Below are 17355 nucleotides of genomic sequence, written 5' to 3' on the forward strand. Positions count from 1 at the left end.
GGGACAGACTAGAACTCCTTCTTGTTCCTTGCACCGGTTATCATCATCCCCTTTCAATTCAATTCCGTTCAATTTAGTTTATGTTTGTATAGTGCTGTTCACTGAATGCAGTAACAACTTCACAAGTAAAATGTAATTATTGATTTATAAGTTAGTAATTGCATAATGCAAACACATAAAGATATAGATTTGTTTAAATACGCCTTTCAGCAACATCTTATGTCTTCATGAGGAGGTGTTCTCATTATCTTTTGATGATTTTGAAAGCTTGCTATCGATCCCCAAAGCAAGCACACAAGCACCATGGAACAACATAATTATCTTAAGCAAAGCTGCTGAACCCCCAGACAAACATTAGGCAAGAAAGAAACCAATACTGGAAAAATCGGCCACAGCATATCATTTTAACAGATATTTGTGGCACATTTCTTACTTTATAGGAACACTGAAATCAGCGACTTTACATTTGAATGGCCTACTGAAAGATGACAAGTAAACAAATGGGGCGAGAAGGCTGGTTGTTGAAGGAACCAGCATATTTTCAGAATATACTATCTTACGTATTTCTAAAAATGAGGACAGTGGCACAGTAGTTGATACTGTTGTCGCATACCCAAGGTCAATCTATGTTTGGTATTAGCAAATTGTCCCAATTCTGCATAGGCTTTCTTTCATATATATAAGGTTGGACATTGGAAAGGGCTACTCTAGAGACCAGGGATCGAATCCAAAATGGGTCGCTCTTTTTTGGAGCTGACAGATTGTCCTATAGACCTGTATTTTAGGTTAAACACTGCTTAATACTTGACCTTTGCAAGTGTCTGTACCTTCAGGAGAACTGGCATTTGTTTCATTGTGGTAGGGTCTTGAGGTTACCCAATTCCCCTTTATACTCTTTACTATTGTGAGACTTGCCCGGACACCACCAGTCGGAAACCACATCTTTATAAATTGCACATGTTTATTAAACATTAATAAACACAGTCCCAACACTACACACAATGCACTCAGCAATAATCACCCAAATAATCCTCTTTCTCCGTCCTTGGCCGCCTCTACTGTCCTCCTGGGAGCTTCGTCCAACTCCCACTCCCGACTCTGGCTCTCAGACTGTAGGAAGGCGGCGCCTTTTATCCCTGCCTGGATGTGCTCCAGGTGTCTGATGACGTCCATCCGGCAGCACTTCCTGGTGTGGCAGAAGTGCTGGCCTTTGCCCTGGAAGCACTCCGGGCATCCCTGGCAGGTTCCTCCGCCATCTTGCCGAGTGTGACGGAAGTAACTATTTCCGAGTCCTACGAGGCTTGAGGTGCCCCCTGGTGTTGACCACGGGTCCCAACAGGCCAGAAGCTCTTTGTTCTTCTCCCGTGGTCCTCTCCTGCTCCAGGGCTGTTGCCCCCTCGAGGCCTGGAAGCTATTCCTGCCACCTTCCGGTCCTTTTAGGCATCCCGGCCAGGTAATGACCCCGGCAATCTGCCACACTATATAGACTTGAACAGAATGCCCCAAATCCTTTACTCTTGCCACTCTTTCAGGGTTGACTGCTACTGTAGGTCAGTACTCCCCTTTTATATTGAATAACCCCAGACAACTACACAGAGTATCAAAAAAGATAGGAGAAGAGGTTACATGTGTATTCATTATGTATTAGAGATAATTTGCCCAAAATATACTGCTCAAAAAAAATAAAGGAACACTTTTTAATCCGAGTATAGCATCAAGTCAATGAAACGTCTGGGCTATTTATCTGGTCATTTAAGTAGCAGAGGGGGTTGTTAATCAGGTTCAGGTGCTTTGGTGTTAATGAAATTACCAACAGGTGTACTAGAGGGGCAACAATGAGATGACCCCCAAAACAAGAATGGTTTAACAGGTGGAGGCCACTGAAATTTTTCCCCCCTCAACTGTTTTTTCACTCTTTGCATTTGGCTACGGTCATTTTCACTAGTGTTAGCATGAGGCGATACCAGGACCCTACAGAGTTTGGTTGCACAGGTAGTCCAACTTCTCCAGGATGGCACATCAATATGTGCCATTGCCAGAAGGTTTGCTGTGTTTCCCAGCTCAGTCTCAAGCGCATGGAGGAGATTCCAGGAGACAGGCAGTAACTCTAGGAGAGCTGGACAGGGCCCCTCGTAAAAGGTCCTTAACCCATCATCAGGACCACTGTCTGCTCCTTTGGGCAAGGAGGAACAGGATGAGCACTGCCAGAGCCTACAAAATGACCTCCAGCAGGCAGGCCACTGGTGTGAATGTCTTTGACTAAACAATTAGAAACAGACTTCATGAGGGTGACCGGAGGGCCTGACGTCCTCTAGTGGGCCCTGTGCTCACTGTTTGGCACTGTGGAGCTCGATTGGCATTTGCCATAGATACCAGAATTGGCAGGTCCACCACTGGCACCCTGTGCTTTTCACATATGAAAGCAGGTTCACCCTGAGCACATGTGACAGACGTGAAAGGGTCTGGAGAAGCCGTGGAGAATGTTATGCAGCCTGTGACATCGTTCAGCATGCCCGGTTTGGTGGTGGGTCAGTGATGGTATATCTGGTGAGGCAAATCCATGGAGGGACACACAGACCTCTACAGGCTAGACAACAGCACCTTGACTGCCATTAGATATCGGGATGAAATCCTCAGACCCATTGTCAGACCCTGTGCTGGTGCAGTGGGTTCTGGGTTCCTCCTGGTGCACGACAATGGCAATGAAATTTCAGCAAAATGGTCTAGCCTACCGCATAATTTTTTCACTTTGATTTTTGGGGTGTCTTTGAATTCAGCCCTCTGTAGGTTGATAATTTTCATTTCCATCAAACGATGTGGCATCCCTTCGTTCCTAACACATTACCCAATCCATATCAGTAGAGATATCCAGCAGGATTTGTTTTCCCATTGAGATCTGATGTGTTTTCAAAGTGTTCCTTTAATATTTTCAAGCAGTTTTATAAGCAAGCAGAGCACACATATTGGCAAAATAACAATAATATGACCTGTTCCATGTTAAGCATCCCATATGTCTATATTACCAGGTGGCTTCTGTCTTAATAAGCCAATTAGTCTTTGGTCTAGTATGGTTTGGCTTAGCCATTGGATGAAGTGACAGCCGAGAGAGAGTGAGACTGTTTCTTTGTTATCTTTTCATTATGTTCATATGGCTTCCTGAATATACTGTACTTCCCAGATAAATAGAATAAGCCGACTACCTGTTTCATTCCAACGACTCGGCTCTTCTTGATTCAGCCCCTATTCCTGCCCATGCTTTCCTCCTGGAGGGGTGAAGAGGTGTTATAAATTTTTACATTTTCCTTCCATGCCTAGCTGTCAAGAATTTCTGAGATATTATCTATACTAGATTTAGTTGTAACAATTGGTATTGAAATTATTTTATTTTTCCAAAGTACATATTTTTATGATATGAAACTGAACTTTTGACCCTGTGTTAGATCTTAACATTCCCTATAATGAATAAAGTGAGTTTGAACAACGGACAGATGTTACTCTAATTACATTTTAGTTCATTTTTTTTTTTGTACAATCACATTTTGATTGAACATGTTAACTGGATATAAACAACACAACTTTTTTTTAATAACAGAGAAAGGGAAAACCTGTAAGTAGAGAAGTATGAAGACGCCATATCTGAGGCGGAGTGAATTATTTTTTCAACATGACGTCCTATCTAAACCCCATAGGAAATAAGGAGATTCTTTCTGGGGCCAAAGACAGAAATTGGACTAAGGAATGTGGGCTAAAGAATTACAAAGCCAAGAGCGGGGATTCCGTTTGGACAGAGGATATAAGTCCAAGGATACAGTTTAAAGTCAGAAACGAAGAATATTTTACTAATTGACTACTGGATTCCGTAAAAAAAGACAAATCTATGATTTCATTCCAGTTTAGAACTAGAGAAGGGGAATGGAATTAATGCCGGTAATACAGGGCAATATATTTGTTTTAATTGATGAAAGTTTAAATTTAAAATGATAGGTAAAGGATGAACCTTGAGGAGAAGGAGTCTTAGATACTTTTCAGAATATGGCAGTAGTTTGGTTCTGTGTAATTTATAAAGAGACAGGCACATCCACACCCACATCTCTGATGGGCTCTGTCTGGGTCTCTTGAAAATGCAAAAGGGGGGTACAGGGGTGTGCAGAGTTAGTAAAAAAACAGAAAATGGGAATCAAAAGTTTGTTCTTTTTTTAATAATAATATTAAAGTGTTTTATCAATATTGTAATATAGCAGTGTGTAATAGGGCATATTAAAAGGTGTCTTCTTTTTGGCTGAGTTGGACTGCATAAGTGTAAAAGCTTCAATCCATACTTCCAGTGTTGGGTTTAGCCTTACTAGCCTAAGCTTGTTAAATGGTAGACTATGCTTCACTCTTCTGATCCATTGATTGTTTCCTAATCTCCACTGCCATCTTGGTAATGATGCGTATTCTTTCTCTCTTTTAGATTGATTACTACTACATCTCAAGTCAGGGCTTTCCTATTGAAGGCTGGGCTGTGGTTTACTACATCACCCACTTGTAAGTGTAAATAATTACAAAACTCATGTACTTTAATAAAGAGTCAAAGCCAATCATGTGATCTAAACACTGCAGAATGACTTTAAAGGAATATCTTCATTCTACACAGTTTTATGACCAGTTCATTTCTTGATGGCTTTGCTTGTGTTGCTGCTTTTGCTCTCCTTTTCATTTTCCTGCTTATACATGTAAAATTTCAGCTGACTAACAAACAAAAAGAAAAAAAATCAAAATTGCAGACTAGATGGAGATTCTGCCAGACTCTTCAGACTTGAATGGCCTTTTCATTCTCAGCCTCCACCATTTTTGACGGCTACAATCTTTCCTAAAGAGTAAAGATTTGTTTCTTTGCCAAATAAATACCTAAAACATCTTAGTGTATCCTAGTAGAAGAAGCGAAAAATGTTATCTTGAGTTATGTGGGAGGAGAATCAATACAGGATTGTTTAGTTTAACACATTCTGCTTTTCTAAGATTTGTCCTGTGGTGCTTATCATTCTTTGTTTGTCACGTATTGAATTCTATTTTCCGTAACACAGTATTGACAATGCCATGTACCTAGCAGTCCTTTTAACAGGGGTTCTTTGAGTTTTTATGTGTTAAGGTACCCAACAGTGCAATGTGCGCCACATTGCTTCTGAATATAGGCACCCCTAAGGTAATTTTCTGAACCCCCCACTGTACTCTGTTTACCTGTGGCTATATGGCCCAGCACATCTTCAGCTACATCATTACATTTTCTAAAACATCACAATTGTAGCGCTAACCTTAACCTTAACACTGGTCACCAAAATCAATGGGTTGACTTATAGAGATGTGATTTGTCTTCTGACATAATTGTACCAGGGCAGCAATCTGTCTGTTATAATCTCTGAGCATAACCAATAAGCTTGTCATAGACTTAAGGAGAAAGTGAAGCAGATCAGCAGCTTATATTTCTTAGAGTCACCATCACTGATTACCTGAAGCAGACACCATCAGAAAAGAAAACTAACTGCTTTATCTCCTTACACATCCAAAGAATGTCTTTATGTCTTCATGTATGCTTACTGTCTTTTACAGGTGCACATCCATCCATCTATTTTCTAAGCCAGCTTTATCCTGAGCAGGGATGCAGTGAAATATATGACACATGCTCCCTTTAAAAAAGCACACATGATTATTGCATTCTGCGCATCCATTTTCCTTCTGCATTCTGGCAAATAATACTGGACTGTTAGTGCTTTCACCAGTAGACTTACAGTTTTCATTTACAGGTCAAAAGGTTACTCAATAGCCACTTATAACAACAAATCCATGCTTGTTTGTTTTAAATTATGTATTGTTTGTATTCATATATAATATGTAGTACGTGTGTGTGTGTATATGTGTATGTATGTATATGTATACAGTCATATGAAAAAGTTTGGGAACCCCTCTTAATTCTTTGGATTTTTGTTTATCATTGGCTGACCTTTCAAAGTAGCAACTTCCTTTTAATATATGACATGCCTTATGGAAACAGTAGTATTTCAGCAGTGACATTAAGTTTATTGGATTAACAGAAAATATGCAATATGCATCATAACAAAATTAGACAGGTGCATAAATTTGGGCCCCCCAACAGTGATATGACATCAGTACTTAGTTGAGCCTCCTTTTCAAATCTAACAGCCTCTAGACACTGTCCTCCAATAGCCTTTGATGAGTGTCTGGAGATTCTGGATGGAGGTATTTTTGGCCATTCTTCATACAAAATCTCTCCAGTTCAGTTCAATTTGATGGCTGGCGAGCATGGACAACCTGCTTCAAATCATCCCATAGATTTTTGATGATATTCAAGCCAGGGGACTGTGACGGCCATTCCAGAACATTGAACTTCTCCCTCTGCATGAATGCCTTTGTAGATTTCAAACTGTGTTTTGGGTCATTGTCTTGTTGGAATATCCAACCCCTTCAACTTTGTGACTGCTACTTGAAAATTATCCTGAAGAATTTGTTGATATTGGGTTGAATTCATCCAATCCTCGACTTTAACAAGTCCCTGAACTTTTAACAGTCCCTGAACTAGCCACACAGCCCCACAGCATAATGGAACCTCCACCAAATTTGACAGTAGGTAGCAGGTGTTTTTCTTGGAATGCCGTGTTCTTCTTCCGCCATGCAAAGTGCTTTTTGTTATGACCATATAACTCAATTTTTGTCTCATCAGTCCAAAGCACTTTGTTCCAAAATGAATCTGGCTTGTCTGAATGAGCATTTGCATACAACAAGCGACTCTGTGGCGTGAGTGCAGAAAGGGCTTCTTTCTCATCACCCTGCCATACAGATGTTCTTTGTGCAAATTGCTCTGAATTGTAGAATGATGTACAGATACACCATCTGCAGCAAGATGTTCTTGCAGGTCTTTGGAGGTGATCTGTGGGTTGGCTGTAACCATTCTCACAATCCTGTTCCTGCTGGGTTTAACAGCAACTGTGCCTGTGGCCTTCCATTTTCTGATTCCATTCCTTACAGTTGAAACTGACAGTTTAAATCTCTGAAATTGCTTTTTGTAGCCTTCCCCTAAGCCATGAGACTGAACAATCTTTGTTTTTAGATATTTTGAGAGTTGCTTTGAGGATTCCATGCTGTTACTCTTCAGAAGAGAGTCAAAGGGAAACACAGTTTGCAATTGACCACCTTAAATACCTTATCTTATGATTGGACACACCTGTCTGTGAAGTTCAAGGCTTAACGAGCTAATCCATCCAATTTGGTGTTGCAAGTAATCAGCATTGAGCAGTGACAGGCATTCAATATATATATATAATATAGTACAAGCTATTGTAATAATCATAACCTGCATGTCTTATCATACAAACAACTATAAACCTACTTTTGCCCACCCATGTATACAAAGTAGGGGAAATAAGTATTGAACGTGTCAACAATTTTTTCATTAAATATATTTCCAATGAGGCAATTCACATGAAATTCTCATTAGACATTGGTGTTATATATGACACTAGCAAAATACCCACGCTTCGTAGCGGAGAAGTACTGTGTTAAAGAGGTTATGAAAAAAAAAAAAAAGGAAACATTTTAAAAATAACGTAACATGATTGTCAATGTAATTGTGTTGTCATTGTTATGAGTGTTGCTGTCTTTTATTTATATATATATATATATATATATATATATATATATATTTAATATACACACACACACACATAAACATATATATACATATACATATATACATATCTACATATACACATATCTACATATACATACGTATATACACATCCACATAAACATATATATATACATATACAAATTTACATATCTACATATATATATATATATATATATATATATATATATATATATATATATATATATATATATAGACATACATATATACATACATACATTCACACACACACACACATATATATATATATATATATATATATATATATATATATATATATATATATATATATACACTGTATATATACATATGTACTTATTGGCTCCTGTATTTAGGATATAGCAGGTTGGATAATGGACGGATGGACATCTGTATGCATAGCCGTATTTGCCCATTTTCGTTTTTTTTCTTTGTTCAGTAATATTTCAGTAAACCCGGAGCTTGTCAGTTCAAATCCTGGTACTGACACCACTGTGTGACCCTGAGGAAGTCACTTCACCTGCCTGTGCTGCAAAAAACAAAAGTAATGTAACAAATTGTACCTCAGATGTTGTAAGTTGGTGGAATAAAGGCATAAGTAAAATAGATAAATATGTATTATACACATAGGAACTATTCATTTATTTTCAGTTAAGTCATCTGTAGGAAACTTTTATAAATGAGGGTTTCTGATTTTTAGATAGTGCAAACTGTTTCTTTTTCATTGACGTTTTCTCTTGGAGAGCTTTTTTCATTTCATTGAAAATGAAAGCAGCAGCTGCCAAAATATGTAGCTTTCTTATTAATTTTTCAACATTGTGTAAAATAAATGTATAAAGTAACATAAAAGGTTTAAATACTGGTTATCTTTTACACTAAAATATTACTAAAGAGATACAAAAAAAGTAAAATGGATATGTTCTTTTTCTTTAAGGAGATTAAATATTACTGAAGAAAGAAAAAAAAAATTAAACAGCCAAATGGGGCTATGCATACGAACTTAAAAGGTTTAAATAAAACATAAATATATATTTTATTTTTACTTGCTTAACTTGTGGAGGGTGTATCCTGTAGCAAAGCTCTAACTTTTTTCGTGAAAGCCCGTTTCAGTAAATAAGTGTTAAAAACAGGTGTAAAGATATTGACAATAAGCTACGCAAACCCAGGAAGACATGGAATCGTTTAAATCAAGTATCATTATATCTTCCTTTCTTAAAGAGAAGTAAGGCAGTACTTATAAGCTTACATATTTATATATAGACATACATACATATATATATATATATATCTGAAGCCGTGCAAGCACACTCTTGAGAATGCAACGTATAGTTGTACAGAAGAAAAGCAATCTTGCCTCAAATGAATGGCAACCTTTTGTAGGTCTATGAACTTAATTTAAACTTTAGGTTTACACGGTGCTTTCTTTCCGAAGTACCTGCACTCATGAATATGTCTGTATGTGTCAGTCGGTCAAATCCACGCGCTTCGCACCGGCGAAGTACCGCTTTTAAATTTTTATTAAGAAGAAAATAAAACGTTTTTAAATTGAGGGAAAATATACTAATAACAGTTTGTTAAGGATCTGTTTTTTTGTGAAGCTGCCTTTACTCGAGTGATCACTTCGACCTGACTTGGTGGCCAAGTATAAGCGTTACCTGGTAGGTAACCACCCATACAATCAGAGTGTGAATCAGACTACAAATGCCGTGAATGTAATTACACACTCACTGCACTTGCTTACGGTAATCGAACCTTGGACGTCAGCGCTAGAGGGGCTTAGCAGCGGTGAAGTATTGCTTTTAAATTTTAATTAAGAACAAAAGAAAACCTCAGAGGTTCGATTCCCGTAAGGGAGTGAAGTGAGTGTCCGGTTACCTACCAGGTAACGCTTATGGTTGGACAGCAAGTGACGTAACATCAGCCACGGTGCCTTCAGTTGTGAGAAGCAGATCATAGAATGATTGAAAATAGTTTTGCATGTACCATTTTAGTAAAAGGCGAGCTTTTAAGCCTGAGAAATCACCCCGTAAATGCACACGTTTAATTGCACATGTGTTAATATGTATGGTTACACAGTATTAAAAGACAGTGAAGAACGCGATTTACCTTTGTTCCTGCGTTTGATAAAAGGCGAGCTTTTAAGCCTGAGAAATGACCCCGTAAATGCACACGTTTAATTGCACGTGTTAATATGTATGCTTACACAGTATTAAAAGACACTCAAAAATTAACGTCATTTACCATCAGCCACGGTGCCTTCAGTTGTGAGAAGCAGATCATAGAATGATTGAAAATAGTTTTGCATTTACCTTTTTAGTAAAAGGCGAGCTTTTAAGCCTGAGAAATCACCCCGTAAATGCACACGTTTAATTGCACATGTGTTAATATGTATGCTTACACAGTATTAAAAGACAGTCAAAAATTAACGTCATTTACCTTCGTTCCCGCGTTTGACTCGTGCTGTAAATCTCTTCCTTGTTTTTAGTTCACGTGATTACGTAGGAGGCGTGATGACGCGATACGTGACTCCGCCTGATGACGCGATACGTGACTCCGCCTCCTCCATTAGAGTATATGGACAAAAAATATGTTCCAGTTATGACCATTACGTGTAGAATTTCGAAATGAAACCTGCCTAACTTTTGTAAGTAAGCTGTAAGGAATGAGCCTGCCAAATTTCAGCCTTCCACCTACACAGGAAGTCCGAGAATTAGTGATGAGTGAGTCAGTCAGTCAGTCAGTCAGTCAGTGAGGGCTTTGCCTTTTATTAATATGTATAGATAATTGTTATTATATATAATTATTTAATTTGTATTACTGTCATTAGTCTGTAGGAAACATGCACAAATTAATTTCATTTACTATATATAAATGAAATACATACTAAACTTGAACTTGAATATTGACATTACATTTAGGAAGAAATAGAACTTTGCTAGTTAAAGGAAATGTGTTTTCTTTTAGGCTTAAAGGAGCCCTGCTGTTTATCACTATAGCCCTGATTGGAACTGGCTGGGCTTTTATAAAGCACGTCTTATCTGACAAAGACAAGAAGATCTTTATGATTGTCATTCCTCTTCAGGTATTGATTTCTCTTTGTAAGCCACTTTTTTGATAATGACTAATTACATTTCGGTTGGGAACTTAATGTTTTCCAACATTTGTCTGTCTTCCTTCTTCCCTTTCCATTTGTTGATAGGTATTGGCAAATGTTGCTTACATTATTATTGACTCCACTGAAGAAGGCACCACTGAATATGGCCTGTGGAAGGAGATTCTCTTCCTGGTGGATTTACTTTGCTGTGGTGCTATACTCTTCCCTGTTATCTGGTAAGGCTATATGTAGATAGGTGCTAAATTGAAGAGTTGCACTATAACTTCAGTTAAATGCAGGGATTGTTGACTCCTTTGATATTTCTCATCACTGAGGCAAATTTTGATGAATCCTTCCGCAGCTGTCAAAAGAGCATCTTGGAATCAATAAGGGCTAATTAAGTATGATGAGCATGATGTTTAGACAGAGACACTTTGATAAGAACTATATTGGTAAGGCAAAGCCCCAACATAGTGTTTTCTGTTTTCAGACAAAGACAGTGGTGGATGAGAGCAAACTCTGTAGTCATCTTACTGAAGAAGGCTGCCATTTCACTGTTTAAAAAAAACAGCTAAATGGAATGTTCAGAAAAGTTTCCATCTTACCTTACTGAGCAGATACTGTACTTTATGGCCTCATCTCATTTATAAACTTTTTATTGTTAAACAAAGAAGTCCACTGTTTAATGAACAATTAGTGTGTCCTAAACATATATATGAGAACTTGATACTTCACATCTCATTAGTTTTGTTTGAAGATGAGAGAAGAATAAATCTTGAGTGACCTACTGGCAGGTGTTATGCAGATATTCAGGTCAGGTTGGGGATCATGCACTGGTACAGCGCTTTGCCGCACCCACCACACGACAAAACAGCTCGGGATCCTGAAATGACCGGAAATGACCCGGAAATGACCATCTGTCTGCTGCAGCCAGGTGTTAAATGGGCATCCTCTTGGCCTGGTCCAGCCACTTGGTTCCTCAACAAGCCGGATCACCCTCGGAGAATCGTGCCACATGGCCGTAGTGCCATAACTGATGCCTCCCTCACAATGCAGGTAATGTGTCTCATTCGGGACTCTGTGAGTAACCGTTCATTTGACACAACGTCAAACCAGCGGTACCCAAGGATTCTCAGAAGAGACACAGTGCCAAAGGAGTCCAGTCTTCATGTAACCATGTAGCAGGACAGGAAGAACCAGGACTGTAAAGACTTGGACCTTCGTCCTTTGGCAAAGATATCGGGTGCACCACACACCCCTTTCCCAGTGACCTCATGACCCAAACCCCCCATGCTCTCACACTTTGTCTACTGACTCCATAGGAAGAGTCACTAGAGACATGAATGTTGTTGCTGAGGTAAGTAAACCTCTCAATGAGGTCGACACTCTCTCTCTCTCTCCACAGATAGACACACTGCTGATGGCTGTGCCTATATGGATAGTGACAATATAAAAAGGGTTTCTTCATATTTTATTGTTTTACTAGGAATCTTTATCTTTACAGATGTTATTTATCCAGTGTTTCTTGCTTTTGTCATTAGTGTCATTGTGGGGCCAATCCTTATAAACTTGTGTACAGAACTATCATCTTCACTACATAGCCTAATCTTCTTAGCTGTCTCCTCTTGATCTGGATCTTCAGAAGATAGACTCTTGAGTTTAGTGTTCTTACTCTATTGTCATCTTGCATTGACATAAAGAGTAAACCAGCAGCCCTGCAAAGGACCCCTGTGTCAGGTGATTATACTTGCAATCTCATTCTAATGTTCATTAATTAGTTTTAAGTAGGTTGAGAATCAAGATTCAGTTGAAAGCTTTGTCAGATGACTTAGGTTTCACTTTAGCATTACAGTCCTGTATACTGTGGCTGTGCACCGACCTAAGTCAATATCTTATTATGCTGATGTCAAACAAAGTACACTGAGGGCAACTGGCCAGGTTTAATTTCTCCAACCTTTGTAAATGTCTTCCACTTTAACTGTAAGACAACCTTTAGTTTGTGTTGAGGTTTTTATTTTCCAACAGTGGTGTTTTTTCTTAATCATACCATCTAAAAATTTGATCTGTGAGAGACAAGTACAGTGATGGGTAGATTCTTTTCTCTTTCACATTTGTCATAGATCTCTCAATGGCCCTCCAGGCTAGCACACTCCCCACCTGAACACCGTTTTGGAGGACACCAAATTCTTGTCTGATTTGCAGTTTGCTCTCATTTTATCCTTTTCTTTATAATAGAGCTCACTGTATTTTGGGAGGCTATCAGTGACTTGTAAACTTTCGTACCTTATTTATGAACCTTTCAATTCAGTTGAATATTTGCTTCAATTGTTCTTTCGTCTGCATAATGTAGTCTTTATTACTAGCGACTATCCAGGAGACAGGTGTGTTTAAACCATCCTCTTGGGAAATGGCCTCACTTCACACACAGACGCTTCATTCATCTAATGGACTGACTGTTAAGAGTTGCATTACAGCCTATTTAGGTGTGTAATGGTAATGAGAGTGAAATTAGTCATTTTCTATTAATTTTTAAATTATTCATGTATACAAGCATCATTAATATTATTATAATTTTTTTTTTCATCTTTGACCCTTAAAGAGTTTTGATTAATGGAAAAGTTAAACACTTGGGCAGCTGGGGTGCGGTGGAGTAGCAGAAAGCAGACATTTTCATGAGCAAATTTCTAAGTAACACATAAGCAATAACAGCCTTAAAACACACTTATGATGTTTTAAGATTTATTTTTGTGCCCTGCTAAAGAACAGGACTTTTCTGTATAAATTCTCTCTTTGTCTTCCTGGATCAGTAAAATGTTCTTAATCTATAGAAGAAGCAGGGTAGATGAGGCAGATGAGAAGTCAGGAGTGAATTCTGTTGACTGATCGAATAATCTGAAGCAATGCTGCTACCCACTCCTGCCATGGTAGCCTCTATCGCACCACAACAATGAATTAAGTCTATTTATAAAATGTCAAATTAAAGATGAGCACACTGTATGTGCTGTACGTGTATGAATATGTTCAAGATAAAAACATATGCTGGATTTATTTAGATGTCATCAAAGCATGTATTTTGGGAAATGTAAGGAAGTTCTGCTACTTAGGTGAAATGTTGAGTACAGACAGAGGCGCAGGAACAACAGCAATAGTTAAAGTAATAGGTTTATGAAACAAATGCCAGAAGCTGACCACCATTCTCAGTTATAAAAGGAGCCTCTCTGGCACTGAAGTTGGAGCCTTAACACTAGAATTACCAAAACCTACGAAAAAACTCGTAAATCTGGCCCACCTTAAATCCCTTCACACCTCTCCATCAGCGTCTTTTGTCTTGTAAATGTGCCGATCAAGGCAAGCGGCAAACAGCCTACTATTCCATCCCCCCACTGCTGCAGAACGGGCACAAAGTTCTCCCAGTTCCAACCTTGATTATCTGGGAGTGAAGTGCTGGAGTTTTATAGTGGAAATAATAGATCATTATTTGGAACACATGCATTTCATGTGTGTTCCGTTTCTACAATAATCTGTGTAAACACATCGTTAAAACAGAAATTTTATTAATAAATGACAAAATGTAAACATAAACTATATAATGTGTGAAGCCTGAAGTCCAAAGATCAAATAAACACTTTCACAAACGTTTCGAGGATGATACAACAGCTTCCGTGGCGCAGCGGAAAGAATTGCTGACTTGTAATCAAGAGTCCCCCGGTTCGATCATGACTACTTCGTATATTTAACATTTTGAGTAGTGAGATGCTCTTATTGTTAATATTATACAATAAAAACATGCATTTGATTTCCATCTGTAACAGCTGGTTTAAATTTATAGTACTTGTAAAAGTTAGCATTTTTTTTTTCACTTTTATTCTCTCAGTCACAATCGCGATACATACTATCCCCAATCCCCCCACTAAGAGATCTGACACTGTTAGTTTTTATTTGAAACTGGGAATAACTGTAGATGTGAGTGGTGTTTTGAGACAATGGAACTGGACATTCTCTGATCTGGTTGGATAAAAGCTGACACACAAACGCTGGTGAATCTGCCTTCTTCGTATCTCAATGTCACTTGATTTTTTTTTTATTCAGTTTTATTGAGTGTTCCTGCTTATGCTGAATTAGTATTCACCTTATGGTCCATGATGTCAAAGCCGCACTGACAAAAAAAACCGAGACATAGGTATATATGATATTTGGAATTATTCATTTTATGACCTGTATAGTACATTTCTGAAAACATTGTTTCACGGATGCAACATTATTCATATTCATTCGCATACCATTTTGCGGTTGTAATTAGTGACCGCGTGTGTTTTTTTTTTTTTCGATCTTGCCCAGTCTCCACATTTTGGTATATGGTGGTGTTTCTTTTGTAATCCAGGATAAGCAGAGGAAAGAGTAGTACAGAGAGGTCAGTTCTGCGCTATATGCAATCATCAGATTCAAATGTTAATAGTTCCCAGGCACCCAAGGACCATCCTTTCTACAATTATGACATGTGTACCTGTTGCAATGTACACACTTCTCTCTATGCTGTGGTTTCTATTATATTGAAGGGGCGCCTGACACTGACTCAGTTTGCTTTCCTGGAAGAAGCAGCTGTCTTCTAGTGCATGACGTCAGCGCAGCACCGGAGGAAAAAAAAAGAAACTTCAGGTTTTGGTAATTCTAGTGTTAAGCACAGCTGGAAAGAAAAGAATGAACAGATAAAGTGCAGAGTATGACAGGCGTGAGGAGAAGATGATTGTTGAGTTAAGAGAAGAGCTTGGTGTGGAAATGATGCAAATAAAAACAGACTAAGGTGGTGTGAGGATGAACTAGTTCAAAAGAGCGTGTTCATTGAAGAAGCTCATTTTTCTAAGAACGGTGAACTTAATGTAACATATTTGCAAGTGAAGAACTTGAATGTGAGCGAGTTCAGTATTATGTGACCTTCTGGATCTGGTTTAGATCCAGATTAAACAATTTGCCTTACCTTGTAATGTAGGGGGTGGGGAGCCAAATCCGAATATGGTTGTCAGATTAGCACAAATTTTTTGCCATTTATTTGTATTCAGAAAAAATAATGTAAGATCAAATAGACACTGTCTGTATCTGTCTGCTTGTGCGTAAGCTGCACCCCCGCTGACATGAGCACATGGTGAAACTCCGCTTTCGCTTTTTGGAAAAAGTGAGGCCACTTTATATATTTCCTTGTTGGATATGCAATATGTGACACAAATTTAGACGGGTAGTGTTTGTGTCACATGGTTGAAAATAGAGTGGTAATTTATATGTTAACTTCCATCTATTTCATTTCTTTTTTGACCAGGAGGATATTAGCATATATGGTTCTACGTGTTTGTTGCTGGGTATAACTCAGTAAAGTATATTTAAATTAAAGAAGTCTTCATAATTATTGTATTTTATTCAAGATGTTCACTGTAATAATATAAGGCATGCAAAATCGAAAAAAGTAAACTCATGGGTCATTTATTCTCACTCCTTAAAAAATATAAAATGAACTGAACATGAACCAGTTCAAAATTGAAATGGTGAACTATGAACGTGAATTTATTTATTTTAATCTGTGTGAACTGAACTTTGAACGAGTTCTTGTGAGGTGTGAACTTGCACAACACTGTGGGTCGAATGGCACTGGATGATTGGGTGAAGAGGTGCATCAAGATGGAGGTGGAATGGACGAAGGCCAATAGGGAGGCCGAGGAAGTTGTGGCTGAAGTTTGTGTCAGATGATATGAAAAGAATGGGTCTAACCCCAAAGGGTGGCCAGGGTGGTGAGATGTGGAGGAAAAATAATATTTGGGTGGCAATTGGGGAAATCTGGAAAATGACTGGTAAACCAGTGATGATGGTCTGGATTTATCGAGGTTTTCCTTAGTTTTATACATCTGTCAATATAGTCTTGTATGATATTTTCATTTAAAAAGTTATTTAAAACAAAGCTTAATTGATGTGTTTGCTGCAAATTAACTGTTTAATACAGGGTGGCTTTGACATGCGTTTTTTGAAGGACACTTTATTAAACTTTGAGGAAGAGGAAAATGCAAATAATTTTATAGGGTCATTATTGAATGTAACCATTGAAAAAATAGCATATTGTAATAAAATTAATAGAAATGACTGTTTCTAACTCTTAAAGTACATTTTTAATTTTTCTTATCAATTTTATCTTCAGGTCAATAAGGCACTTGCAGGAAGCATCAGCAACCAATGGAAAAGGTACATTAAGTATTTTTTTATTTTATTAATTATTTTTCATTGGACAGTGCTTGACGTAAACTGTATCACTTTTTATGTTATATTTTGCTGTATAAAGCAAAAAGGGGTGTAGTTAGACAAAGTTTTTGTTGACTTTTACTGATTGACTTGCTTCTCCTTTTAAGTATAGACCTGCTTAATAATTTAATATACATTGTTCACTTTCACCAATGTAAACTTCAAAACTGGAAAAGTTATTGCATTATATCCCATTACAAGTCCATACTTTCGTTTCCAACACACACTGGCTTTCTTTGGTTTACATGAAATGTTTTAAACTTACGTAACGTACCCTTTACAGTGTACTTGTTCTTTACAT

At 37.9% G+C, this 17355-nt stretch overlaps 1 protein-coding gene across 1 annotated transcript in view; it reads left to right on the top strand.

Annotated features, from left to right (window-relative positions):
- Positions 1–17355, top strand: part of gpr107 (G protein-coupled receptor 107) — a 194725-nt gene that overhangs the window by 51162 nt on the left and 126208 nt on the right. The window contains exons 11-14 of the mRNA XM_028808533.2: positions 4454–4527; positions 10646–10763; positions 10881–11011; positions 16954–16997. Of these exons, the coding sequence (XP_028664366.1) occupies positions 4454–4527; positions 10646–10763; positions 10881–11011; positions 16954–16997 (367 nt within the window). The remainder of the gene's footprint in view (positions 1–4453; positions 4528–10645; positions 10764–10880; positions 11012–16953; positions 16998–17355) is intronic.

The sequence above is a fragment of the Erpetoichthys calabaricus genome, chromosome 9, assembly GCF_900747795.2.
Source record: "Erpetoichthys calabaricus chromosome 9, fErpCal1.3, whole genome shotgun sequence".
Lineage (NCBI taxonomy): Eukaryota > Metazoa > Chordata > Cladistia > Polypteriformes > Polypteridae > Erpetoichthys > Erpetoichthys calabaricus.